Source organism: Delphinapterus leucas, chromosome 16 (genome assembly GCF_059928025.1).
Source record: "Delphinapterus leucas isolate spDelLeu-1000000601 "Yukka" chromosome 16, BTC_Dleu_Yukka2, whole genome shotgun sequence".
NCBI classification, from domain to species: Eukaryota; Metazoa; Chordata; class Mammalia; order Artiodactyla; family Monodontidae; genus Delphinapterus; species Delphinapterus leucas.
The window spans coordinates 59,230,528-59,257,784 of record NC_143144.1 but is presented as its reverse complement, the minus strand read 5'-3'; the positions used below and the strand labels follow the sequence as shown (position 1 = coordinate 59,257,784).

At 40.4% G+C, this 27,257-nt stretch overlaps 1 protein-coding gene and 2 non-coding genes across 5 annotated transcripts; 2 read left to right on the top strand and 1 right to left on the bottom strand.

Annotated features, from left to right (window-relative positions):
• The first annotated feature begins 1,107 nt into the window (after window positions 1-1,107).
• On the top strand, window positions 1,108-26,180 carry CWF19L1 (CWF19 like cell cycle control factor 1). Of its 3 annotated transcripts, XM_022569055.2 has the most exons (14): window positions 1,108-1,219; window positions 4,015-4,099; window positions 5,327-5,405; window positions 6,013-6,114; window positions 7,537-7,751; window positions 9,678-9,796; window positions 12,439-12,523; window positions 14,147-14,287; window positions 15,194-15,308; window positions 16,066-16,145; window positions 20,414-20,623; window positions 22,240-22,359; window positions 22,808-22,905; window positions 25,747-26,180. In XM_022569055.2, exons 1-14 carry the CDS (start codon window positions 1,197-1,199, stop codon window positions 25,889-25,891), a joined length of 1,617 nt encoding a protein of 538 aa, XP_022424763.1. In that variant the 5' UTR covers window positions 1,108-1,196; the 3' UTR covers window positions 25,892-26,180. The 3 variants fall into 3 exon arrangements, with proteins under 3 accessions (XP_022424763.1, XP_022424764.1, XP_089754169.1); XM_022569056.2 differs by lacking the exon at window positions 22,240-22,359; XM_089898043.1 differs by lacking the exons at window positions 1,108-1,219; window positions 4,015-4,099; window positions 5,327-5,405; window positions 6,013-6,114 and having other exon boundaries at window positions 7,624-7,723.
• LOC115801544 (small nucleolar RNA SNORA12) lies at window positions 21,900-22,047 on the top strand. Its single transcript, XR_004021844.1, has one exon. It is a non-coding gene; the product is annotated as a small nucleolar RNA SNORA12 (small nucleolar RNA).
• On the bottom strand, window positions 24,879-25,012 carry LOC115801538 (small nucleolar RNA SNORA70). Its single transcript, XR_004021838.1, has one exon. It is a non-coding gene; the product is annotated as a small nucleolar RNA SNORA70 (small nucleolar RNA).
• Window positions 26,181-27,257: the final 1,077 nt, after the last annotated feature.

The window sequence follows — 27,257 nt, the reverse complement described above, 5'->3', positions numbered from 1 at the left end:
CAAGGCCCCTATTTCATTCCTTTTTTCAATTTCATTCCCTGTTACTCTGACACTTAACACTGTATTGGGCTATCTTGAGCTACCTTAAATTCGAATGGATGAGTTTTTTTCCCATAAACTTTCTCCTTTACAACAGACTTAGATTTGCTGGAAAGTTGCAAAGATAACACTGAATTCCATATACCTCAATTTAGAAAAAATATAACACAGAATTCTATGGATGAGTTTTCATATCTTAACTGAGGTTTCCTCTTCCTGAAATTATCACCTGCCCATGCTTGATAAACTTCTACTCTTCTTCAAGATTCCATCTTGACCTCCACTGCTAGGCTGGGCTGTATTACCCCCAGAGCAGAAAGAATATCAATGTGACAGCAGTACAGAGGCATCAATATTTTGAGGCAGTTAACTTGATTTTTCCCAAAAAAGCATTGTAGAAGTTGTGAGGAAAATCAGAACTTTGTTGTTCTTCCTTAAACTTATTTTAAGTTTTAGTTAATTTTCAATTGCTTGGCTGCATTTCGTGAGTCTCCCATGCCCCTCAGTTGTCAGGAACTCTTCCATTTCCTTAAACACTGTTGTCTCCAACCAATAAGGCCTGAATTCTCCAAAAAACTCAATGTCATGAAAAACAAAAGGTAGGTGGGCCATTGTAGATTAAAAGAGACTAGAGGGACTTCCCTGGTTGTGCAGTGATTAAGACTCCGTGCTTCCACTTGCGGGGGGCGCGGGTTCCATACCTGGTAGGGGAACTAAGATCCCAGGTGCCCTTGGTGTGGCCAAAAAAATGAAATAAAATAAAATCGTGTATTACCAATTTCCCATGTACTCTTTTTTTTTTTAAATATTTATTTGGTCTGTGTTGCCCACGAGAGTTACATCATTAGGTTGGGGCCAACACCGTGCAGAGAGTTTTCTAGCAATTCAATAATTTCAACTGCCCCCAAGTAAAAAATTACAATCGGAATGTTCTTCGTCCTTTGTCCCTTCTTCTCCACGCTCCTGGTTTCTTGATTCCTGCTCGAAGCAAAACCACCTGAGAGAGACATCTGTCCTTCGGCGCTCTCCGTAGGTAACTGAGATTTCATTGGCTGGGAGCACTGACGTCTTATCGTAGTGCGGCCGCCTTTTCCGGAGGAGCGTGGGTTCGTTTTCCGTATTTTCGGTGGTCGTCCCAATCCAGGCTATAAGGGCAGATGGCTGAGAAACCGCTGCGCCTGTGAGTGACCCTGAGTCTGAAGCATGTGTGTGTGTGACCCTGAGCCTGAAGCGGGGTGTGTGTGTGTGTGTGTGTGTGTGTGTGTGTGTGTGTGCGCGCGCGCTGGAGGGGGTTTTCTAAAGACGGAAAGGCGGGGGCGGAAGCCCGGCGGCTGCTGGTGAGCTTCGATCGCGTCTTTGCCTGGCCACTGCCGGCCTCTTTTCCTGGCCGTTTTCGCTTCTGAAGAGGGGGACTCTTGGCGACACTCGCTGAGAGAGGAGGAAGCTCCTAGCGTCAGGCCTTCTCCATGTTAGGCCGTCTTGGTCTCTGACATCATTTCCCCTTCGTTTCTCCTCGCAGTATATTTACTAGCCAAAAATTGTAGGCATGGGGCCCATTGATGGGCTCTGGGCAGTGGTCGACAGGAGAGAGAGACAGGGCCTTTGCCCTGGCGCGCTTTTTGAGGGGATGGTGAAGAGAGGATTTCCATTCATTCATTCATTCAACAGTATTGATTGAACAATTGCAGTGTGCCGGGCACTGTGTTAGGCGTTGCACAGATGGAGTTCCTGCCCTAATGGATCTTACAGTTTAGGGAAACGTATATTAATCAAATAATCCAGATAAATGTTGAATTACGGTCCTGATAAATGTCAGGAGGAAAAGGTTCACGGTTCTGGGAGGGTGTATAGGGTATTTGGATTAATGTGAGGAATCAAGGTAGTGAGGATTGAGCCTTGATTAATAGTTTTGTCTTTATCCTAAAAAAGTCACTGGATCACTGGAATGTTTAAGAACGCCTTGGCATGATCAAATTTTCATTTTGGAAAGCGATTCTGGTTGCAACGTGAAGAGAAATTTATAGCCAAAGTAGAAAACAGCTAGGATTAGATAGCGTAAAGGCAGAGGAGAAGTGCGGGGGTTCAAGGTTTATTAAGGGAGGACATCAGCAGGGTTTGGAGGTGGTTTGGTTATGAGTGAGAAGGTGTCAGCATTGTCCTGGTCCTAGATTTCTTTCTTCAGTGGGGTAGGAAACACTGGAAGAGGGCCCAGATGAGGAGATGATGAACTTGGAGGTGTCTTATGATGTACAAACTGGACAATGGCTCTCCCCAAAACAGAGATAATTCCACGTGACAACTGCTATGAGAGAGGAAGTGCAGGATCCTGTGGGAGCACCAGGATTTGGTGACTGATAGGGGCTGGAGGGCTTCCTAGAAGAGGTGGTGCTCAGAAAATAAGTGAAAGTGGTAATAATTTATTACAGAGATTGCTCTGAAAAGCTATATGGGTTTCTGATGTTTTGAGAAGAGGACTTTCTGAGCGGTCAGGAAGGCTTTAGAGATGTGATAGGCCTTGAAGGATGGGAAAATTTTAGACTCAAGATGGGTAGTGTGGGACTGTTAGGAGAAATAACTACCCCAAGGGAATGGCAGAGACAGAGAGTGATCAGATCGACAGTAGGGAAGGTTTCTGTTATGGAAACTTGGAGAAAGCATTGGGAAGAGAGATCAGGGACTTGTGGAAAGCTGTGGTTCCTCAGGCAGTGGAGTTGTCTTAATGTTTTTGAGGAAAGAACATTAAACCGCTGGCTTTACATAGGGTGGACAGGAAGAAGGGAGAGTATTAGAGGAAATGTAAGTATATCCTCTGCGTTGTATCCAATACCAGATTCACCGTATTTCTCTCTGATTCTGCCTCTGCGTAAACTACAGGACTCTCAGTTGCTCAACCTTGTAATTATCCTCCATTCCTACTTCTCCACTCCAATTTGTGTTCAAGTTTTCAGAATTCTAAATTTCTTGTCTGTTTCTCTCCTCCCCATCTTCATTTGACATTGCCCTCTTTGCTGGTATTTTTGCTTATAGTCACTTGTTCCTCCAGACCATCTTTCAGTCTGTTACTAAAATGATCTTTCTAAAACAGATATGATCGTTTCACTACTCGCATTTTCACTACCTTGAAAATGTTCAGTGGTATGGACAGTAAAGCACACCAGAAAGACATACTGACAAAACAAGAACTATAATGTTTCAAGATGAGTTAAAAGACATTAAGAAAATGATATGAGAAGTGGAAAAACCATGTAAGTCAAAAGTATAAAAACTCAGAAACGAGATTATAGAACAAGTTACCTCAAAACTTAGGGTCAGTCTGCCTAACAAACCTCAGGTCTTGTCAGTTTCTATCTCCCTACCCTATAACACTTTACACATACCTCCTATTATTGCCCTTGTTCATATAAATTTATAACTATCAGCGTATCTCCCCTTCCCTGATTGTGTACTCTTTGAGGCTTGAACTGAGTCTCCCTCTTCTTTATACTCCTAACGTGTTCTTAGCATAGTACTTGGCATACTGCACTTAGCAAGCATGTCGTAGATGTCCTGAGTGTGTTTGTTGAATGGATGAATGAAGCCCTGTGCTAAGATAGTGGTAGTGGAAACGAAAAGGACAGGATGACTTTGAAAGGTATTTGTAAAAAGGAATTGAGGAGACGATGACTGGATGGGGGATTTTTGGGTCTTGGTAACCAAGTTGTTAGTAGACTCAGCCACAAAACTTGGCAAGTGAGAATAAGCTGGTTCAATTTTGGAGGAAATGATAAGCTAAATTTTAGATATGGTGAAGTTATTGGTGAGACCTTTAGGTGGAGCTGCCCAGTGGTCATTAATAGTGCACATGCAGTGAACCTCTCAGGTAACCTCAGAGACTGGATCACATATCTCCCTAATCCAGGAAGACTAGTGTATACCAAACCTGGCAGGCTTATTTGTGTGTCCTGCATTGCCTTAACATTTATGTCTTGTTTGCAGCTTGGCATGTGGAGATGTTGAAGGAAAGTTTGATGTTTTATTCAATAGAGTTCGAACAATTCAGAAGAAAAGTGGAAACTTTGATGTAAGATGTTTCTTTTTACTGCATTTAATTTGACTGTTGTAATCAAACATAGTAAAATAAAGTTTGGGCTCCTTTATACATTTCTCAGTCGAACACATACTCTCCTTTTTTGTTAGACTGAGTTCCTTTTTTTTTCTTATGTATACAAATTTATTTATTTATTTTTGGCTACATTGGGTCTTCCTTGCTGCACACAGGCTTCCTCTAGTTGCGGTGAGCGGGGGCTACTCTTTTCTGCGGTGCACGGGCTTCTCATTGCTGTGGCCGTTGTTGCGGAGCATGGGCTCTAGGTGCTCGGGCTTCAGTAGTTGTGGCACGTGGGCGCAGTAGTTGTGGCTTGTGGGCTCTAGAGCACGGGCTCAGTAGTTGTGGTGCATGGGCTTAGTTGCTCCACAGCATGTGGGATCTTCCTGGACCAGGGCTCAAACCCGTGTCTCCTGCATTGGCAGGCAGATTCTTAACCACTGCTCCACCAGGGAAGTCCGAATTCCTTTTCTGAGCATGGGAATTTAGTAGCTGAAAAGTGGTGTGGGAAGGGAGATGTGTTTACTGTAGACCCTTCTATACTTTTTTGAATTTGAATTTTGTTACTTTATTACTGTACGCAAAACTGAAAACAGACTAGCAGAACCTCCCTAAGTGATTCTGACCCTGGGTTTGGGAAGCACAGATCTATTTCATGGGTATATGGTATGAGTGAACTCAGATAGCATATGTGCCAATGCTTCACAGACTAAAGAGTCCTATGTAATTGTTATGTGTTGTTGCCAGCTAGACTGTAAATTTTTAGAGTACAGAAGAGTATTCTAGATATGGGGATAATTTGTTCATTGGGTTAAAGGTTGAGTAAGACAACAAGCAGGAAATGTGTCCTTTATGCCCTGTATCTCTCAGGGTATCTAATATTGTTTTGTATTTTGCAGAGAGATTTTTTAAGGTTGATGTCTCCATTTTTCCCTGACCCTCTTGTCTCTTTCCCCAGCTTGTATTTGACATCCAGGGAGCCAAAATTTAGGAATTTATAGAATCAGTAACTACTACAATTGTTGTAAAAAAATTATGTTTAGAAATTCTGTAAATTGATTAAGCAAATTCTGTAAATTGATTAAGGAAAAAACTGAGATCATTAAATAGGATAATTAGCTCAATAACGTTATTATCAATTAATTATGTACTATTTGATATTATTAAAAAATCTCATATATCTGTTTAAAAAACTCATTTTAGCTGCTGTTGTGTGTAGGAAATTTCTTTGGCTCCACTCCAGATGCTGAATGGGAGGAATATAAAACTGGCATCAAGAAAGGTACAGAACTTATTTTTAACATATGATTTCTAATAAAGTTTCAAGGCTACATGGTTCTTGCCTAGTTGTTTTTCACACGTTAGTGATTGAAGAGTTTGCCTTTGAGTTCTGCATTGACCTGGGAAGAATGCCTATATATCTAAATGTTCACATTTTGAATTTGGTTGGATTTAGTTCTAGAAAAAGAATTCTCTTCTCAGTAGGAAGGAATTGAATAATGCAACCATATGTGTTCTTTTTTTCCCCTAGTTTCAGTGTTTTTTATTAAGCTCTTTGGGGTCTGTGTTTTCCTAACTATACATTGACCATCCTCTCCAAGATGTTACTTCATCAGCCTAGTGATACCATTTAATAGTCAAGCCACAAGGTTGGTTGTAGGATATCCTATGTGGTGACCATGTTCCATGTATAGGATTGCAGACTCTTTTTGGCCATGCCATGTGGCTTGTGGGATCTTAGTTCCTGGACCAGGAATCAAACCCATGCCAGGGAATTCCCTAGAATTGCAGACTCTTTTGCTACAAGTGTTTTTCCTATGGGGATACAGTTCTCAGGTTCCAAAGCAGATCTGGTAACTAGCTGGTGTCATGTCTGTTTCTCTCACTAGCTCCTATTCAGACATACGTGCTGGGTGCCAATAACCAGGAAACAGTAAAATATTTCCAAGATGTTGATGGGTGTGAATTAGCTGAAAACATTACTTATCTGGGTAAGTTGATATCTTGTGTGTTTGTAATGAACATAATGTGTCCCAGGAATTAGCCTCCCAGGAAATTTGTGGCTGGATTCATCTGCCATTACTGCCTGAGAGAATGGGGATCAGGGTTTTTTTTCTAAAGTCAGTGTCTATACCTTTAAGACTATGTCATTTTTCCTATGTTGTCTCCCACCTCTCCCCAATCTCCTTGTACTTTCACAACCCAATATATACTCTTTCAGCCAACTAGAGGAATAAAATATTTGACTACAGTGTTTGAAGTACTTCAGGTATAAATTGTGTTAAAAAAATTCTATGTATGTGGTCTCACCATATAACATTGCTAGATGTACACAGCTTATTTGTTAATTGGACTCCTAATTTGCTATAGCTCTAGGTTTCACTGAGGTTTTGAAAAACTCAAGTTTTTAGTGCTGATACTTGGGTTTTTCACTGCTTTTGTCCTTTTTCTGATTCCAGGTCCACTCTTCAATTCCAGGTTAAAATTGTTCCTCCACAACCCCCTGAAACTCTTAGTGGTTCTTTCAGTGTCTGGCTGTTGTAAAAAGCACTGTCAAACTTTGCTTTTCTTCTCTACTTGCTCCCCTCCCCCCACCACTACTGCTTCTTGGATCATTCAACTCACTTTTATCTAAAATGGCTCAACTGGTCTTCACATTTCCTCTCTCTTGGTCTCTCATTTCTTTAGAAAGCTTCTACATTTCCTTTGCTATAAATGCTCTTTTTATAGTTTTTTTATTAGTATGTGTGTTCCTTTTTTACTTTATTATTCTTTGTTAGTCAATATGTGTGTTCCTTTATTAGTTAGTATGTGTGTTCCTTTTTGAGTTAGTATGTGGAAAGAACCATTTGAGAAGAAGAGACTCAGTAGATGAAAGGGAAGTGAAAATTGATGGAACAGGGTTCTGGTGGCAACAAGAAGGAAACGGAATCAAGGGCACAAGCTATGAATAAATTTAGAAGATGGCAGAGTCTCTTAATTTTTCCCAAGTAATTGCTTTTTCCAAATGTTTTCCTTCATTTGGAAGCTTCTGCCTTCATGAAGAGTACATTTATTCTAGACTATAGCTTACTCACAGCTGCAATTATTTATTTTTCTTCTCAGTGCCTCTCCCTGTATCCAGGTGTCTAGATCTTTTAGTCCCTTTGGAGTCTCTAGAAGGCAGAAAGCCTTTTTCTTAATCAGTGCTTCCTAGGTTTTTTCATTTGCAAGGTACCTGGGGCAATCAGACTGTGGGCTCCAGCAGCCTTCACATAAGGACTGCTCTTACTTACTGAATAGGAATACTGTTGTAGCCATCCAACATTGAGACCTAGGAGCTGGAAGTGGGGCATGGGGAAAGAGATTCATCACCAGAGTGACATTTCATTCAGCAGTTTGACTAAAACTTGTCCATTTTTCTTTGAACCCAGGTCGTAAAGGTGTCTTCACTGGAAGCTCGGGGCTGCAGATTGTGTACCTCAGTGGGACAGAGTCCTTAAATGAACCTGTCCCAGGTTACAGTTTTAGTCCCAAGGATGTGTTTTCCCTGAGAACAATGCTGTGGTCAACATCCCAGTTTAAGGGTGTTGATATCTTGCTCACATCCCCATGGCCCAAGTATGTGGGGAACTTTGGGAATTCTTCTGTGAGTAGTATTTGTTCAGTTGGAATTTCTAAAAGCAAATTGCAGTGGCTTAATTTGAGCTTTTTTGCTCTTTATGTGACTATTTCAGCTCTTAGTTCCTTTCAGTAGAAATCTTTTATGAATTTTTCAGGTTACTTAAAGCCTTATTGGCTGACCAAAGCAAAAGTTGATCTTAATGAAAGCATGATTCACTGAAGAGAGAATGCTGAAGTCTTACTTATAAATGAATTTTAAAAAAAAATTATATTCTCTGCTTCAAGTACCCTTTCTCAAGCTTCTTCTTAAGTTTTGAGGGGTCACTAATTTTCAGTGAAAAGATTTATAGCTAGTGGCAGCTCTGTAGTTTTATTTTCCCCTTTCCATTCCAGATTATATCTTTTTGGCTATCTACATATTTTAAAAGGTGGAATCATCATGGGATTGAGGATAGTGATCTAAAGTTGGGAAACAATATATTGAAAACTTAGTACTTTTCTAATGGGAAAGCTTTAATGTTGGAATGTATTGGAGCGTGCCATGGCGTTCGATCTAAATATTTTTGTAGGAAGAGGATGTACACCAGGTTGGTGAGTGACAGCTATCATGGGGAGCTACCTTGGTGGAAATCAGCCTAAGGAAGACCTTCAAAGGTTGTATGTGAGCGCAGAAAGCATCAGCTGAACTTCAGTGAAGGAAAATGTAAGAATGCATTTAGGGACAAATATCAACTCCTAGATGTGGAGTTATCAGATATGATCCAGAAAAGGGCCTTGTAGACCACTCTGCCAACTTCAACATAATGTGTCCATGACTAAAAAGGCCGACAAAATACCAGGCATTGTCAGGATTTTGAAGGGAGAAGGGACAACACTTTCTTCCCCTTCCACAAACCTATGGTTATTCTGCCACTAGTATACAAGAGGCAGTGCTGTTTGCAGCGTAGAGAAGATACAGCAGAACTAGGGAAGATCCAGAGAAAGACTACTAAAGTGGTGATGAGAGAAAGACACGTGATAGGAAGAATGAACAGCAGTGCTAAAAAAGTTTACAATTTTTGATTAAAGTAGATTTTGATGAAAGTTTATAAGTAATTATACAAGGTATTTATAGGGGAGAAAACAGTATATCTCACTAGTCCCTAAGGTACTGTAACTAACCTCAAGGCCAGTTCCCTGCCCTTCAGCAGACACCTGAAGGAGGCAAGCATAAGACAAAAGGAAGGTTTTGCTTTACTTAGTGGAAAATTAACTCTGGTAATTTCTTTATTTCCAGTTAATACCTTCTCTTAGAATGAAGTTCATAAATAATGTTATGGATGAGAGAGCACATAATTTATTGTTAATGGAAGCTCTGGGAACAAACCTAACTTTTGACAGACTTTGTATTACAAACTGTGACAAGGGCACAGTTGTGCCCTTCCACAAGCCACACCTTCCTTGACTGAAGCAAAATAAAGGATTGTATGCTTATGTGATGAAGTCCTTGAATGTTCTACGGCAAATATTCTATGGATCTTAGGGGCCCTGAAAGCTAGCTTTTAATTTTGATCTTCTGCAATGACTATGACTGTCTGCATTGTCAGAACTACAGGAGCACAATGAAGCAACTTACAGACGTACTACTGTCTGTGGGCTCCAGAGAGAGTGCTTACTTTCCAAAAAAAGATTGTAATAAACCTTGTTTTGGGTATTAGTATGGAGGAGTTACCTTCTCCCTTAACCTCTGGCTTTCAACAACTGTTCCTATTTCTGCATTTGTAATAGCCCAGTTCCCCTTATGTGTTGAGATTTCTCTGATTGCCATAAGTATGGAATTCATGACGCAAATCCTGCTGCCCACATTATAGCCACATAAATATTCCAAAGACATTTCAAAGTATCTTGTTATATCTCTGCATTTCATGATAACTCTTAGGTCTGTTATGATGACTAAGTTTCTATTTACTAGGGAGAAGTGGATACCAAAAAATGTGGCTCTGCTTTGATCTCCAGTCTTGCCACAGGCTTGAAACCAAGATATCATTTTGCTGCATTGGAAAAGACTTATTATGAGAGGCTTCCATATCGGTGAGTAGCATTTCATTCTTTTTGTTTTTTTGAAGAATTTGCCTGGATTTTCTGTGTAAACTTCTCATGTTCATTTCGGCCATATAATATCTTGGTTTCTTTTAGTTACTCAGGCATGAAATGAGTGACTCTCAAATCATTCCAATTCTCTGAGTTTGGTTTCCTAATTTGAAATACAAGGGATTGGATGATACTGTATCATCCAATGTATCATTTAAAGCCCCTTAAAGGTTTGAGGGTCTGACATAACAATGCTGTTTAACTATCATAGCTTGATGTACAGTAAGTCCTGTTTTGATCAGGTTAAACGGTTACTCCTTGTATAGTCTTTTTTTTTTTTTTTTTTTTTTTTTTTTTGCGGTACGCGAGCCTGTCACTGTTGTGGCCTCTCACTTTGCGGAGCACAGGTTCCGGATGCGCAGGCTCAGCGGCCATGGCTCACGGGCCCAGCCGCTCCGTAGCATGTGGGATCTTCCCGGACCAGGGCACGAACCCGTGTACCCTGCATCAGCAGGCGGACTCTCAACCACTGCGCCACCAGGGAAGCCCCCTTGTATAGTCTTAAACTCAGGATAATCACCTAAGAAGTATTTCAATTTAGGAATCAAGAACTTGTATCAATTTTTTCTCTCTCTCTCTTTTTTCAGTATAGCTTGGAGATGGAGTTTTTAAAGGATGTATTACAGAGAAAATAAAACCAGTGTTTTATAAGTAATAGAGCTAAGTAAAGTTAACTCTGAAAGATCTTCACTTTAAAGGCATGGGTAATCCCTAAAATGATTTATAAAAACCTTTTTTTTTAATATACAAAAGCAATATATGTGTTGTTGAAAGTTCAAAAAATATAGGTGAGCAAAAAGAAGAATATAACCTGCCCTTTCCCTATAATCCCACAGCCTAAGATATAACCATAGGTACTACGGATTTTTCTTTTATATCTCCATATATGCATTCCAGAAAAACCTCTTGTTCTCTGAAACCATGCACTAAAAACAGAAAGGTTATAGGAATAAGCCACTCAAAACTTTTAAGGATCCAAATATACATTTCTCTGAAGAACATAAACCAGTGGCAATAGGCACATGAAAAGATGCTCACGCATCATTAGCCATTAGGGTAATCCAAATCAAAACCAATGAGATACCACTTCTCACCCCACTAGGATGGCTATAACCAAAAAGACAAATAATAAGTGCTGATGAGGATGTGGAGCAGTTGAAGCCCTCATACGTCGCTGGTGGGAACGTAAAATGGTACAGCTGCTTTGCAAAAATATTTGGCATTTGCCTACCATATGACCCAGCAATTCCACTCCTATTCCAAGTGAAATGTAAACATAGGTTCACAAAAAACTTGTACACAAATGATCATAACAGCATTATTCATAATCGCCAAAATGAGGAAATGACCTAAATATCCATCACCTGATGAATGGGTAAATAAACGGTGGTATATCCATATGATGGAATGTTATTCAGTAAGTAAAAGGAATGGAGTACTGATAAAAGCTACATGTGTGAACCTTGAAAAGATTATTCTAAATAAAAGAAGCCAAACACAAAATACCACATATTACATGATTCCATTTATCTGTAGTGTCCAGAATAGGCAAATCCATAGAGATAAAAAGCAGATTAGCGGTTGCCAGGGGCTAGTTGGAGGGAGATGGGGAGTGACTGTTAATAGATACAGGGTTTCCTTTTTTAGATGATGAAAATGTTCTAAAATTAGATAGTGGTAGTGGCTTAGTATATGTCAGTATGCTAAAAACTGGTGAATTGTATGGTATTTGAATTAGATCTTAATAAAGCTGTTAAAAAAAAACAACAAAAAACCCTGTACAACTTTTTTTTTTTTACATCTTTATTGGAGTATAATTGCTTTACAATGGTGTGTTAGTTTCTGCTTTATAACAAAGTGAATCAGTTATACATACACATATGTTCCCATATCTCTTCCCTGTACAACTTTTTAACCAGAGCTGTAACAAAAACCCATAACTATCATAATAAAAATACTGGCATTTTTTTTCCAGGGAACATAGACACTCATGTATTTTTATATTTTTCCTAGGAGAATGAAATCATGCTATGTATTACCATTTGAAGCATTTTTTTCCACTTAAAACTCATTTCTCTTTGTTTTTCATTATTATAGTTTTTTATTACATAAAAGAAGAGAGAATAGTGTAATGATCCCTCCTGAACCCATAACCTACTTCAGCAATTATCAACATTTTGCCAATTTTCCGACTCTTTTAAAGCCAAATTTAGAGTTTTTTGTGCTTTTCAAATACGTGACCTCATTTTTTTCCTAACAGCAGCCCCGGGAAGTAGGGGTGATTATTCTACTAGATGGACAGGTAACATCTGAGATGTTACTGGTGGTGATGTAGTGATAGACTTAGGACCTGTGCTTTTTTCATGGCCCCGTGGAGTCTACATATTTCATAATTGCAGATCAAAAGTAAAGTTTGTTGGTGGGAATTCCCTGGCAGTCCAGTGGTTAGGAGTCGGCGCTTTCACTGCTGGGTTCAATCCATGGTCAGGGAACTACGATCCCGCAAGCCTCGAGGTGCAGCCAGAAAAAAAAAAAAAAGGTAAAGTTTGTTGGTAACCTATTATCTTTCCAATATGTTATAGAAACCACATCATTCTGCAGGAAAATGCACAGCACGCCACCAGGTTCATAGCTCTGGCAAATGTTGGAAATCCAGAAAAGAAAAAGGTAAATTTTGAGTATTTGGTGTTTGGTTAATATTCATTGTCTGCCTGATAAACGTTCCTCTTGCCAAGTTTAGCAGTCAGATCTTCTCTTCTCCCCAACTGCGATGTCCCAGTACTTCAGTGACTTTACTCTTTATAATAATATGGTAATGAAAGGTCAGGTTTCCTTGGGTCCTTTGTAGGAGATTTTAGAGAAGGGTTTGGGAAAATAGGCCCAGTGGAACAAAGGCAAAATTTCAAATGAATGATGTCTTTCTTCCCACATCCATGTGGTCGTCTCTATGGGTATTTTTCATGAGTTTGACCTCAGATGGTACTCTTGTTTTGCTGCTTTTAGCAACTTCATTTAGCAGAAATAATAAAACCTTCCCAAGGATTTACCTAAGCCCTCGTTGGCTTTGGGAATCTTAGTGATACCTTGAATCTGTCTTTATACTGGAAAACAGTGCAGGTGAATGAAAGAGGGTATACCAGAAAAGTATATTGTTCTCACTTCCCTGAGAGCACTTCTGATTCTGTAGGGCCAAAAGCAGGATATTGTGGATTGGAATAGCTAAAGATCAGAACAGTCAGTCACGTGGGAAAATATATAAATTATCTGAAGATTATCCTACTATAATATGCCGTAAACAATGTACATGCAAAAGATAAACAAATATTTTGTTTTTTTCCATAATATCTTAAACTTTTAGGCCCAATGCATTCTTAGCAAGTTTATATTTGTAATTTTTTTAACTTCCTTCCCTCCCTCCCTTCCTTCCTTTCTTCCTTTTTTCAAACTGCCCTTTCAAGACCGAGCATCACTCACAGTATTTTTAGTCTATTGCTTTACTTTCAGGGACATGTTAGCCTTAACCCTAAGCAATGTATACTTCACTCAAAGAATATGCACATTTTAAAATTTGGAAAGTATTAGTAAATTCATTTCAAAATTTTGTTCCAGTTTACACCCCTACCAGCAGTGTATGAGTCTGTTTTCTCAATGGGTAGTGTCAAATTTTTATTAACACTTTTGCCATTATGATATAAGAAGGTTGTGTATCGTTGTTAATTAGTTGTATTTCCCTGATCAGTAGTGAGGTTAAGCATCTATTCATATCTCACATAGTTTTCAGTATCTGTGCCATTAGTCCATGGTTTTAGATATTTATGTGAGTATTTATTTCTTTGCTACTAATCCCTAAGAAAATCTATCAGCATATACAGCAGAAATTGTATAAAATCAGAGGGAAACACTAAGTTGTCCAATTTAGTTTTCATTAGAAAAAAAGAAGGGCAGTGCAGTGACTATGGACAAAGTGCACAAAGATAAAGGACCCAGAGACAGAAGCAGTTTGTCTTCAAGGGTTATGGAGCAAGTCCCTCTGGGCCTTGCAGTGATAGTTGTTTTGTGTAAGGGCTGGGCTTTGATTAGTTGCTTGTTACTTCATCAGCCCTTGGTTTGCCCCTGCAGAGATCACTGAAATGGCATTGCTATGGATTCTCTGAACCACAGATGGGCTGGTTGCTGCTCTTTAATCTTACTCAGTTTCTGAAGCTTTATGTGAAATGTTATAATAAAATAGGTTGGTTACATTTGCACAAACAGTATTTCCCTTAATATTATGTTGTTCTTCTCCCAAAGTATCTTTATGCATTCAGTATTGTTCCTATGAAACTAATGGATGTAGCAGAACTGGTAAAACAGCCTCCAGATGTCACTGAAAACCCTTACAGAAAGTTTGTGAAGCAAGCATCCATAGGAAAGCAAATTCCTGCCCCTGAGGTATGTTCTGACTGAGAGGTGACATTTTCTGGGCAGGATTGCCCATTACAGGTGTCCTTTTCCTGGTTATAGTTTAATTCATAAGGCAAGTTTAATCCCTTGAATCTAAATCTTTTTCTTTCCTTTGGGAAATCATGCTGGTGATTAGAAAGCCTTAGTAGATTTCCAGTAAGCTCAATGTGTTTTTTGTTTTGTTTTTGTTTGTTTTTTTAATTATAGTTTGGGGTTAACAGTTTCATATTTTTAGTCTTTCATTGTCTAAACTTGGTTCATATGTTGGGGTTACACATGTAGAGTCTTTCCTTGTCTAAAGTTAATTCTCTGTTCTTAACTCTTCAGGCAAAGATCCCAACTGCTTGGTAGCAATGTAATTTGTGATTTTATAATGAGTGGTATAGGTGAATAAGATTTACTCTGAAGAAATTTCTTAATAGCAGACTTTTCTGAAATTCGTTTTCCCTTCACTAAAGCAAGGAATGTCAAGTTTCCTTACTAGTATGCATTGTCTACTTTCTCAGACTTTTTTTCATATCTTTTTAATTAAAACTCAGAATTGTTTGATCTGTGAAATTGTAAGACTACACCATGGCCCTACTGAGAGAGAAAGGGAAAGGAATGTGGGTGGGTTCATGCTATTCTGTTTTAGGCAAGAGTTGCTGTATAACTTGGATTTTACTTCACTTTTCCAAAGGGATAAATTTGGTGGTAGCTTGGATAAGTGTTGAGAGGTATGACTGAGAGTCCAGGCATCAGGATTGGGAAAATATTTTTCTTCTCTAGAATAGGCAGAAAGGGCAGGGAGGAAAGACATGACGTGGCAGGAACATTCTCTTGTATGTGGATGGTTGGCTACTTGTCTAAAGGTTAGTTTAATAACATTTACTCTTCTACCTTTGGCTGTTCCAGGAAGATTCAGCCTGTCAGTTTTTCTTTGATTTAAATGAAAAGCAGGGAAGGAAGCGTTCATCTACAGGCAGAGATAGCAAGTCTTCTCCTCACCCAAAGCAGCCTCGCAAACTTCGTAAGTACCTTGGTTCCAGAGGTCTCTTATGTGAGCAAAAACTGTTATTTTGGGTCTTGTTTGGGAAGCAGCATTGCTAAGAGAGCCTCTTCTGGCAGAAGAAGATTGTATATTGAATCATTAGGACCAATAAGAAAAATAAAAGAATGCAAAGGTGGCCTGACTTTGAGGCTGTCTGAGGCTATTCCTGTCAGAACTATGGAAGAAGCTCCTTTCCATCATGTCTGTAAACGTAAGGTTAAGAGCCTACAAAACCAGTTTGGGTTTATAAAATAATAGAATAATCAAACTGGTAGAAAAGACTTACAGCTATTACATTGAGATCCTCTTTCTCCACCCCTTGTTTCAAAGATGAAGAGGCTGACTTCGGGAGGGTACACGTACTCCCAGGGTCATGTGGATAGCTGGTGGCATGACTAGAAGTAGAATTGGGGCTCCACACACCCAGTTGAGTGTTCTCTCATTGCAGTTAGTTGCCAGTTACATGCTACTTTAGTCAATATATGGTTATCACATGGATCACCTACCTGTGGATTGGTTACAAATTCAGAACTTTTAATAGAGGTTTAGTTTCATTGATAATGGTGATGGGGGCAGGGGTCATAGTGGGAGCACAGCAGACACAGTCCGTTGTGGCAGTACTGTGTACATATCAGTGTTTGCAGGTTGCAAAGATCAGACAAGGCTGAATTCTATAGGGTGGTTATGTGCTGGAGTGCTTGGACCATGGTAACATTTGTCTTTCTTCCACATGAAGCTCAGCCTCCAGGACCCTGCTGGTTTTGCCTTGCCAGCCCTGAAGTGGAAAAGCATTTGGTGGTCAGCGTTGGCACACATGTGAGTTACTTCCATGAACCTTTTACAGAGGAGACACCTGTTAGTTTTCTGTTAACTTTATTGAGTCATAATTTACATATCATAAAATTTACCTACTTTAAGTGTGCAATTCAGTGATTTTTAGTTAAGTCACTGATTGTACAGCCATCACATAATAGTTTTAGAACATGTTCGTCACTCCAATAAGATTCCTCATGCCCATTTACAGTTAGTCTCCATACCCACCCACAGCCCCAGGCAACCACTAGTCTCTTTTTTTTTTTTTTTTGTGGTACACGGGCCTCTCACTGTTGTGGCCCCTCCCACTGCGGAGCACAGGCTCTGGATGCGCAGGCTCAGCGGCCATGGCTCATGGGCCCAGCCGCTCTGTGGCATGTGGGATCTTCCCGGACTGGGGCACGAACCTGTGTCCCCTGCATCGGCAGGCGGACTCTCAACAACTGCGTCGCCAGGGAAGCCCTATGTTTAACTTTTTAAGATACTGCCAAACTATTTTTCAAAATGGCTGTACCATCTTGTTTTCCCTCCAGCAATGTATGAGGGTTCCTGTTTTTCCACATCCTTTGCCAACATTTGTTATTTTCTATATTTTTGACTAGAGCAACTATAGCAATTCTCCTGTGGTTTAGTAGAGCCAGTTTCACAAGATTGCTCCTTCTCTCCCTCCTCTCTGACAAATAGGTATGGCTCTCCTAGGGTGATGTTTTTATGTAATTCTTGAACTTTATATGTTTTTATTTCATACTACTTGGGGGTGATGAATTACTTTTTTGAATTACTATTTAAAACAAGGATTTTCTTTTCTTTTTAATTAATTTATTTTTGGCTGTGTTGGGTCTTCGTTGCTGCGCACGGGCTTTCTCTAGTTGAGGTGAGCAGGGGCTACTCTTTGTTGCGGTACGCGGGCTTCTCACTGCGGTGGCTTCTCTTGTTGCGGAGCACGGGCTCTAGGCACGCGGGCTCAGTAGTTGTGGCTCACGGGCTCTAGAGCACAGGCTCAGTAGTTGTGGCACACGGGCTTAGTTGTTCCATGGCACGTGGGATCTTCCCGGACCAGGGCTCAAACCCGTGTCTATTGCATGGGCAGGTGGATTCTTAACTACTGTGCCACCAGGGAAGTACAAACACAAGGATTTTCTTTGTCCCAAAAAGGGAGTCTTCTGTTGCCTTTACACTCATATTTGGCTAAAAATGTTGATATTCTTTTTTATATCTTCAGATTTAAAAACTTGAGTTTATTAATTTTTATTTGTGATAATTATGCAATGTTGGGAACTGATTTACACTGATTATATAAAAGACTAAAGTGATAAATTCTCAGTTTTGCCTAGTAGTAGAGGATATAGCTTCCTAATGACGGGAATACCCACATCCACATTCCTGGTATGGGTATCTGGGAACCCAAGATAATAATTACAAGATTGCTTGGTAAGCACTGAATCAGACTATGAGAACTGGATGATTTTGAGAAGGATTTTATTCAGGCTGTGGAAAGTTCTGATGAACTATGTGTGTCTCACTGTAAAGTCATCCTATTTCAGATTTCCCCAGATACTTTTCCTTGGGCAGGGCTTGATTAGGTATTAAATAATATCAGTTTTTGACCCTCATTCCTCTGGGATTCATATAGACCATTATTCTTCTTTTTCGTTCATTTAGAATGAAAGAAGCTTAATTTTCAGGGTTAACATTTGCACCCTAGTCTCCCATGACTAGAATTGGCTATTTCCCAAGGCTCCTGAGGAAAATATTTACAAATCATTTCTTAGTGTGTGATGCTTCTGCGGACAGATACTTTCATCCATTTTTCATTGATTTATTCTAATTTTGTTTCCTGGGGATGACCTTTTCCTCAGCTTATCCTGACAGTGAGGGCCCTCTTCTGTGGGCTCCTGTAGACTGACTAGAATCTGTGTCATCTTACACTCGAAGTCATATCCCTCTCTTGCCATTATTGTTTGACTGAAGAGTCACAGTCATTTACATTTAATTTTTATGTCTTGCATATTGGCACACTCCTGTCGGTAGGGGGTGCATGAATGGGGTGAAGGCCTGTGACACAGCTGGGCCATAGAGCCTGTGGATGAACTCTTCAGTGGGAAGAGAAGCAAACTTGAAAACTTTTTATAGGAATACCTTTTTGGATTAACTCTCTTGGATCTTGGTTTCCTCCTTGGATTAGTGTATGCTATCCTTCTCTCCCATATGGTATGGTATGGGAGAAGGCTTCAGACTGCCTTCTGTTTTGGAAACAATAGGTTCAGAATGCCATGCAGGGCACAAGAGATTTGGAATGGGTGACTTAGCTCCGTGCTGCTCTGGGCCTCCAGGAGAGATGGCCTTTCCTTTCCATTTATTGTACCTTTCTATTGCCTAGGGTATCTGGCTTAGGGTATGAGCCTAGGGGATAATCAGGAAACCTGTTTGCTTCTCATTTTTACCTAAAGCTAGAGGGGCAAAAAGTACCTCAGATTTTGATTGTGGCCCAACCCAGCACCCCAAGTAGGAGGTCACATGATGATTTTAGCCTAGAGCCTACCTAGTAATCAAGTTTACACTTACCTGCGCTGTCCTTTGTTGTTAGAAACCTCTTGGGAACCTCTGGTGACCTGTGGGTGTCTGGCACAGGGCTTGGAGTCCCCTCTGTAGCCACTCCTCTTGATCTCCTTTCATTACTTTTTTCCCCTGGCTTTTTCTCTGTCTTTGCCATGCCTTCCTCAAGGAATATACATAGAAGTATGCTAATGGCCCATGGCTATAAATTGGTAAAAGCAGGTGTGGGCTGCTAAGAGTCCAGAATAACTATTGCAAAATCCGTGCATTTGTCTATAGGAGAAATATTCATTCAGGTCCTACTTATACATTTGAGATAAAGTTAGAGATAATTCAAGTATAGAACAGATTACAAGTTGAGAGTTTGAAAAGAAGGGAAGAGATCGGCCAAGTGTGAAACTATTCACAAGAACTAGAAGGTACTGCCTTGGGGGGTGCTATTTAGTCTAGACTAGAAACTTCAGTAGCTTCAGTGCACATCACAGTATAAAAAGGAAAGGCTAGAAAACTCAGGCTTCTAGAGTAACCTTTTAAAACAAACACAATCAAAATGGTTATTAAAAAATTTTTTTTAATGTTTTAGCACATATGAGGTTTTGATGAACTTTAGTCATCTGGGATATTAACTCTATAGATGTGTTCAGTCCTCTGTGCCAAGGAGATCAAGGATGATCATGCTTTAGTTTGTTTCTGATACTTATCCTGTCATTCTATTGGGCTTTCTCAGTGTAGATGAAAAATAAATGACTCCTTCCTTCAGCCTTAACTTTGAACCCACCACACTAAAAGTATACTTTGGATTGTTTTTCTAAAGCTCCAGTACCTTCATTTGCCTGCGTTGATATTCACTGGCCCTTTCTCTACTCACTCAGTGTCTTCCCTTCAAAGAATGTCTGAGTGGTAGAGCAGTCTTGCATGTTTAGGTTTTGACAAATATTTTTAGTTGCTGTTTAGCTACCGGCAGCCATTGTTGGGAACTACAGTTTTTTTGGATGTACCTGAGTTTGAGGTTTCTTCTTCTTCCTTCCCTGTTAGGTTATGTTTGCTTTCATTTTGTAGAGGTTAGTCAGCAGCTTAAGGCTGTAGGGACACTGGATGCTAATCACGTCATCTTCGCCTTTTTTGTGAGCCTAAGAGGTGTATTTAGGGGGTGAGGTTGGGTGTCACTGTAAGGAAAGTGGTTCATTTGAAGTCAGAAGTGGTATCTTTCTTTGGCTGGGGGTGATAATAAACTGAAAAATTGCTTTCAAGTTCGGAGCCTGGGAGGAAAAACCAACCATCTGTTCCAGTCTCCTTCAGCTCTGGTGTGTTTGTAGCCAAAAGCCGGTCTGCGTGCTGCTCATTGGCTCCCAGTTCATTTGATAGTTGCATAGAAATTTGTTGCGTCTGGGAACTCCCTGGCGGTCCAGTGGTTAGGACTCCACACTTTCACTGGCGAGGGTGCGGGTTCAATCCCTGGTCAGGGAACTAAGATCCCACAAGCCGTGCAGCCAGAAAAAAAGAAATTTGTTGCACCTAATCTCATTCTTCAGCAGGTGCTTGACAACATTGTTGTTATAACCTCTAAAATCAGATTTTTTTAAGAGGAGAATTTCTACTGAGAGCCTCTTGAGCACTTTTCCCACACCCTTGGGCTCACGCTCTGTAGAGGCTTTTCTCCCTGAAGAATCACACATGCAGTATTGATGTCTCACTTCTGTGTGCTTCCTCTTCAGTGCTACCTTGCCCTGGCCAAAGGAGGCTTATCTGATGACCATGTCCTCATCCTGCCCATTGGACACTACCAGTCAGTGGTGGAGCTTTCAGCAGAGGTGGTGGAAGAGGTTGAGCAGTATAAGGCTACATTGAGGCGCTTCTTTAAGAGTCAAGGCAAACGATGTATTCTATTTGAGAGAAATTATAAGAGCCATCACCTCCAGCTACAGGTAGGTGGTCTCTGCCCAAGAACTTGGAAGGGCTGTATGGGGACCTGGATATTGATAAATATTTAAATAATGTTAATTTTTTTGAAGTATAGTTGATTTGCAATATTGTGTTAGTTTCAGGCATATGGCAAAGTGATTCAGTTTTACATATATATATATATATATTTTAAGATTATTTTCCATTATAGGTTACTACAAGATATTGAATATAATTCCCTGTGCTATATAGTAAATCCTTGTTGTTTTTCTATTTTATGTATAGTAGTTTGTATCTGTTAATTTCATAATCCTAATTTATCCTTCCTCCCCTCCCTTTCCCCTTTGGTAACCATAAGTTTGTTTTCTATGTCTGTGAGTCTGTTTCTGTTTAGTATATAGAGTCATTTGTATTTTTTTTTTCAGATTCCACATATCAGTGATGTCATATAATATTTGTCTTTCTTTGTCTGACTTCACTAAGTGTGATATTCTCTAGGTTCATCTATCTGTGTTGTTGTAAATGGCAATAGTTCATTATTTTTTATAGCTGAGTAATATTCCATTGTGTATATATATATATATATATATATATATATATATATATAACATATCTTCTTAAGCCAAGCATCTGTCGATGGGCACTTGGGTTGTTGTGTAAATTGGTGCAGCTGCTATAGAAAACAGTATGGAGGTTCCTCAAAAAACTAAAAATAGAGCTATCTATGATCCAGCACTCCCTCTGCTGGACATATAACCAGTAAAGATGAAAACTCTAATTCGAAAAGATACATGTGTGCCAGTGTTCATAGCAGCAGTATTTGCAATAGCCAAGACATGGATACAACCCAAGTGCCCATCAACAAATAATGTTAATTTTAATACTTAATTTTAATTAATATTTAAGTATTTGATTCTAATATAAGGTTAGGTATTTAAATAGTTGATTTCATATTTAAAATATTTAATATGAATTTTCATATTAATATTTAAATAATATTCATTTAAAAGGTTAAAGAGTTTCTGGTGATAAGTCCAGAGATTTTATAGGGATTCACAGGGTAGTGCATGGCAGTACAAGTGAATAGCACAGATAGTAAGTGCCTTGTTGAGAAAAGGAATGGGTAGTCGAGGAAGGTTCCAAGAAAGGTGTGGGCCTCGATAGATAGAGTTTGGAAGAGAGTGGGTATTTTGTGTGAAGCTCAGCATGAGTGGCAGCTCAGAGGTAGGAAATAGTCTCAGATCCTGCCTGGGGCTAGCAGCTCAGAAATTCAGAGACTGTTATGGATAATTTGGTTGTCGTTGTGGTGGTTTTCTTTCTGGCACATTTGTTAAGTTTTCAAATGGGCCTGACTCTGCCACATATATTATATAGGAGCTGGCAAAGGCTTAATGACAAAGAGATCTCTTTCTAGCCTTTCCCACATCAGAGATGGGCTCCCACATGTGGCAGACAAGCTCATAAGTTTAAGTCCTTACAGACAGGCTGACATAGACCTGTCTGGCCTGAGGAGAATCTCTGCTGAGGGGTGTTTCTCCACCCCTGTGATGGATTTGCTACATCTCAGGGACTGTGCAGGAGGCATGAGCTCTCTGAGACCTGCATGAAGAATTTCTCCTGCTCCTCCCCCCCGCCCCAGGTCATTCCTGTGCCCCTCAGCCGCTGTGCTACTGATGACATTAAAGATGCCTTCATTACTCAGGCACAGGAGCAACAAATAGAGCTGTTGGAAATCCCAGAGCACTCAGACATCAAGCAGGTAAAACAGGAGGGGAAGGTCATATTCCAGGAGAAGTAAAGACCTGGTTTCTGACATGTTGAGCCTGAGGTACTCAAAGGTGTTTAAAAAATGTTAAATGGGCAGGTGACAATTTGGTACTAGAGCATGGGGTATTGATTAGACTAGAGATGAAGATGGTATTACATCAGTGCCTTAATGCTTTCCTGGGAAGAGCAAGAAATTAGAAATTTCCTAAGGCAGGAACTTAGGAAGGTAGGTGCTACTGGGAGGATCTTTGTAATATCTGCCAGTTTGGCTTTTTAAACTCTAGTTCCACTAAGTGACTTGGGATTTATATCTGCTCACATCCTTTTTCTTGTGCTTCTAAGCTGAATTCTTTGCCAAATTAAAGCTTTAAAGAGATGGGCTGGGATTTTTGACTTTTAAAGCACTATTGCATGTCCTCATATGACTCTGTTTACTTTAGATTGCACAGCCAGGAGCAGCATATTTTTATGTTGAACTTGACACAGGAGAGAAACTTTTCCACAGAATTAAAAAGAATTTTCCTTTGCAGTTTGGAAGGTTTGTACATTTTTCTTATTTTAAATGTATTTTCACTAGACCTACTCTGAACGAAGTAGTGGGCTGCATGGCCAGTTGAGTAAAAAGCCAAACAAGGAACAGTCCTTGCCCCAAGGAACCAGTAGTCTTAGGGCAAGTCAGATGTTTACATATATGACAGTAATACAATGCAGAGTGTGAAAAGTACCGTAACAAAGTTTTGAGGAACAGTGTACTTTAGAAATTCAGAGAAGGGAAACCCATTTCTACGTGGTGGAAGGCGTCATGAAAGGGCTGAAGTTGAGCCTGAGAGAGATATTTAGAGGGTAAACTTTGGCATGTGGGCATTCTAGCCCAAGGGAGGAAAATGCTATTATTAATTGAACATGTGCTCTGTGCCAGACACTGTGCCAAGAACTTTCCATGCATTGCCTCATTTAATCTTCCAAACTCTGTAAGGTAAGTACTGTCATCCCAATTTACCAGTATGAAGAATGAGGCTCTGGAGGAGTGCCAATAGAACTTTCATGATGATGGACATGTTTTATAAAAGTACACTGTCCTATACAGTAATCACCAGCCACATTACTAGTGACTACTGAGCACTTGAAATGTGGCTAATATGACTGAGGAACTCAATTTTTAATTTAATTTAATTAGGATTAGATTTAAATATGTCAGGCTAGTGGCTTCTGTAGTGGACAGCATGGCTCTAGAGTGGTTAGGTAGGTTGTCCATGGTCACACAGTGACCTGGCCTGCTGGACCCCAAAGATGTGAGGTCTTAACTCACTACTCTGTAGTGTCCTAAAGGTCTGGACGAGGCTTCATTTTTGCTCCTCATATCATGGAGAACATGACTGCAGAACTATACAGGGAGTGGTATAAATTAGGTAGAGAATGAAGACAGGAATTTGCTGGCAAGAAGAGAGTATGGAGGGGAGTTGAAAATGTGCGGAACAGGTTATCTGATGCTGGTGTCTGTGATTTGCAGTGGTTTTTTCCCTAGTTAGAACTGAGCTTTGAGTCAATCTTGAACCCTTTTTGGAGCAATTTGGAAAGCCTCCAAGAGATTGCCACCATTGGATAAGTCCAGTAAACGTAGTTGTCTACATTTTCAAAAAGATAATAAATGAGAAGAAATGTGTTAGGAGCTTCAAACATCTGACATTATCTTTGTGTTATTGATTCAGCAACAGACACAGGTGTGGACGCTGATGACACAGGCACATAAGCTCACAAAGGATAGAGTCTCTGAATGATTTTGTGCTCTTGGTAGTTGGTTGTATTTTCAACATTGAGTATTTTTCACAATAGTAACTTACAGTTACATAGCATTTTACAGTTAACGAAATACTTGAAAACACATATTTTTTTTCCTGCTGCACAAGAAGGGCGGTTCTGTCTTCATTTTACAGATGAAGAGGTAGACTGATGGTCTGCCCAGAGAACTAGAACTTGAGCTTAGGTCCTTTGACTTTTAGAAGACTCATGTGATTTGTTTTCAGCCTTTCTATTTACTGTAGCTTCAAAGTGGAAAATGAACCATACAAATGTACAAATAGAGTTCTTTTCTTTTTTTTGACAAGAAAGGATTTATTGGTGGGCACGAGTAAGGAGGGGACGGTGCCAAGGCTCTCGCGAGTGCAGGGCCCACCATGTGTCCAGGGGCCACGATTAGGGATGTATTTGACCCCACAGCCATCCAGGATGAACTGCTTTTCTGCCACCATGTTTTCAGATTCATTTAAACTTAGTTAAAGCCCCACTTCTTGGAGACGTGGATCTTCTGGCAGCCAGGGAACTTGAACTTCGCCCTGTGGAGGGCCTCAATCACATGTTCCTTGTTCTGCAGGAACAGTTGTGGATGGACATTATGACTTGGCCAATGTGGACCCTGGCCACTGTGCCCTGGGGCTTTCCCAAGGCACCATGCGTACCTGTCTGGAGCCTAGATCGGGGGCAGCATGCCAGTCATGAATGTCCACTGGAAAGGGCTGTCTCCAGGGTCCCTTAGGGCAACCCATAGAGGCAACAGGCTGCACACACTACTAAGAATGCTGCTGTTTGCAACCATTGCGCACTGGGGCCCGTGGGGAAAAGAGCACAGTCAGCTTAAGTGGCTGCAAAGGAGTTATTTCTAATATATCAGAATAAGTAAAAGTATAAAGCAGTGGCATTTAAAAGGTAGCTTGTGTACGTGGTGGTTTTGTTGACATTGAGCCTGTGCTGTTGTGCCTACGTAGGCCTGAGTGCACTAGAAAGAGAGGCAGAAAGTCAGAGTGGGATATGAGACTAGGTGCCTGACTTTTCACCTCAGCACACTAATGACCTGAGACGACAGAACTAGAGTTTAAGGCAGGATGTAAAATTACAGCTAGTTTGGTGCTTTGATTATGTTGTCTCCATACATCAGAAAACCCTTATTTTGCATTTCATAGGCAAGGAAATCAAGGCCAGTGATGAAGTAATCTGTTCAAGTCACAGATAGCAAGTGGCAGAGCTAGGAATGGAATCCAGTCCCTGATATTTCTGATATCAGGGGATGCCCTCTTTCTACTGTGCCATGTTGCTTCTCTAGGTACCAGTAATGTAGTTCCAAGTTGCTCAGAGAAGTAAATGGAATTTGAGGGGCTAGAAGAGCTAAGACCTGAGCTGGTCACTTATAACAGACATGACTTTGATAGATAGAATGGCAGAGATGGCTCTCAGGGCAGAGAAAATGGTATGAGCTAAGTCAGAGAAATTTGCATACCTTCTTTGGGTGATGCTGAGTGGAGCTCTCTGGCTGGAGAGGAATCGAAGGAAGAGGGGGTTTTGGACTGATACTGTCCGTTTTGACTTCTTTGTGCTTTTTCTGCAGGGAGGTCCTGGCTAGTGAAGCTATCCTTAATATTCCTGACAAGTCTGACTGGAGGCAGTGTCAGATCAGCAAGGAAGAGGAGGAGACCCTGGCTCGTCACTTCCGGAAAGACTTTGAGCCCTTTGACTTCACTCTGGATGACTGAGCAAAGGGAAAAGCGCTTTATGAACTTCACAGGATGTAATGGCAGCCTGTTTTTTGAGAAACAACAGTCTCCCATGGGGACTGTTTCCCTGCCTCTTTTTTGTGTATTCCCATGGAACCTGCCTGCAGCAAGAGGCCTAAGATTGAATATTTTTTAGAAAAAGTCACATTTTAGGATGAAGATCTTATGTTAAAAGCATGTCTGTCATCAAACTCCAAGTACAGCTTGTTTTTATCGACATTTTCAAAAATATTTAAACTATCATATAAAATCCAAATGCTTTTTCATGGTTGGGAAGTGTCTTGTGTTCATGTTACCTATAACCATTGAAATGAAGTAGAGTGTGTGTATAGTAGGAGGGGCCAGGGCTTTAGGCCCAGGTGTTATCCCAGGATCTCACGGGTGGCTTCTCACTGAACAGCCCAGGATGGAGAAGGCCTTTGCCTTTTTTCTCTTATAGCAGTCATCTTACTGATATAGAAGAGCTCATCCAGTCCTTCAGCAAATACTTAACTCCTATGTGCCAGGCGTTTTTCAGGCTCCAGGATTATAGCCATGTCCCAGCATGATCCCTGTTGTCCAGAATTTACAGTCTAATTGGGAAGAGGAGGGGCAGATTTTTAAAAAGAAGACGAGTTCTCCTTTAGATACTGAGTTTTAGTTGCTGTTTGATAGTTACAAATTCATGGAGATCTGGTTTGGTGATAGGGTTTTGGGGCTCATCAGGGTATAGGCCATAGGTGAAATTATGAGAATGGATGGAAGTAGGGTGAATACAGTCCTAAGCTGAAGATGACTACCTGAGAAATGTCAATATTTAAGGAGTGCTCGGAAATAGAGTGATCCAATAAGTACATGGAGAAAGAGCAGAGAGAGAGAGAGAGAGAGAGAGAGAGTGATCACAGGAGAATGCCAGATCTTGGAAGCCAAAAGAAAAATAATTGCTCCTATTTACTGGGCATTTATGGCCCAGACACTGTTTTACTTAATCCTCACAAAATATCTATGAGGTAGGTATTATTACCTCCATTTTTTACATGAAGAAAACAAACTGGCAAACTTGAAGATTATGGAGCCTGAAGTTAACCTGCCAGGATTTTTTTTTAATTCAGAAAAACCTCAAAAAATGAACTATGGGAAACAACCCAGTTCCTGCGAAAATGGCCGCTTCAGGGTCTTCAGGTCCTCAGCATCCCTTCGCAGCTCTTCCAAGTGAGAATTATGGGATTTTGGCCCCACCTGTGGAAATCAGATACACTCCAGGGCTAGATGCTGTACACCTAGCAAGTGAGGGCTTCATACTATTAGAACAAGCTGCCACGATCATCTGTGCAGTCTGCCCAGCTCTAAGGGACATGTTTTTGGA

What these genes read in the sequence shown, in the direction of transcription:
- CWF19L1 (XM_022569055.2), top strand. Translation starts at nt 1,197, where the DNA reads ATGGCTGAGAAACCGCTGCGCCT. An exon ending in GAAATCCAGAAAAGAAAAAG is followed by an intron (nt 12,524 to 14,146) that starts GTAAATTTTGAG and finishes CTTCTCCCAAAG; the next exon opens with TATCTTTATGCATTCAGTAT. An exon ending in TTTCCTTTGCAGTTTGGAAG is followed by an intron (nt 22,906 to 25,746) that starts GTTTGTACATTT and finishes CTTTTTCTGCAG; the next exon opens with GGAGGTCCTGGCTAGTGAAG.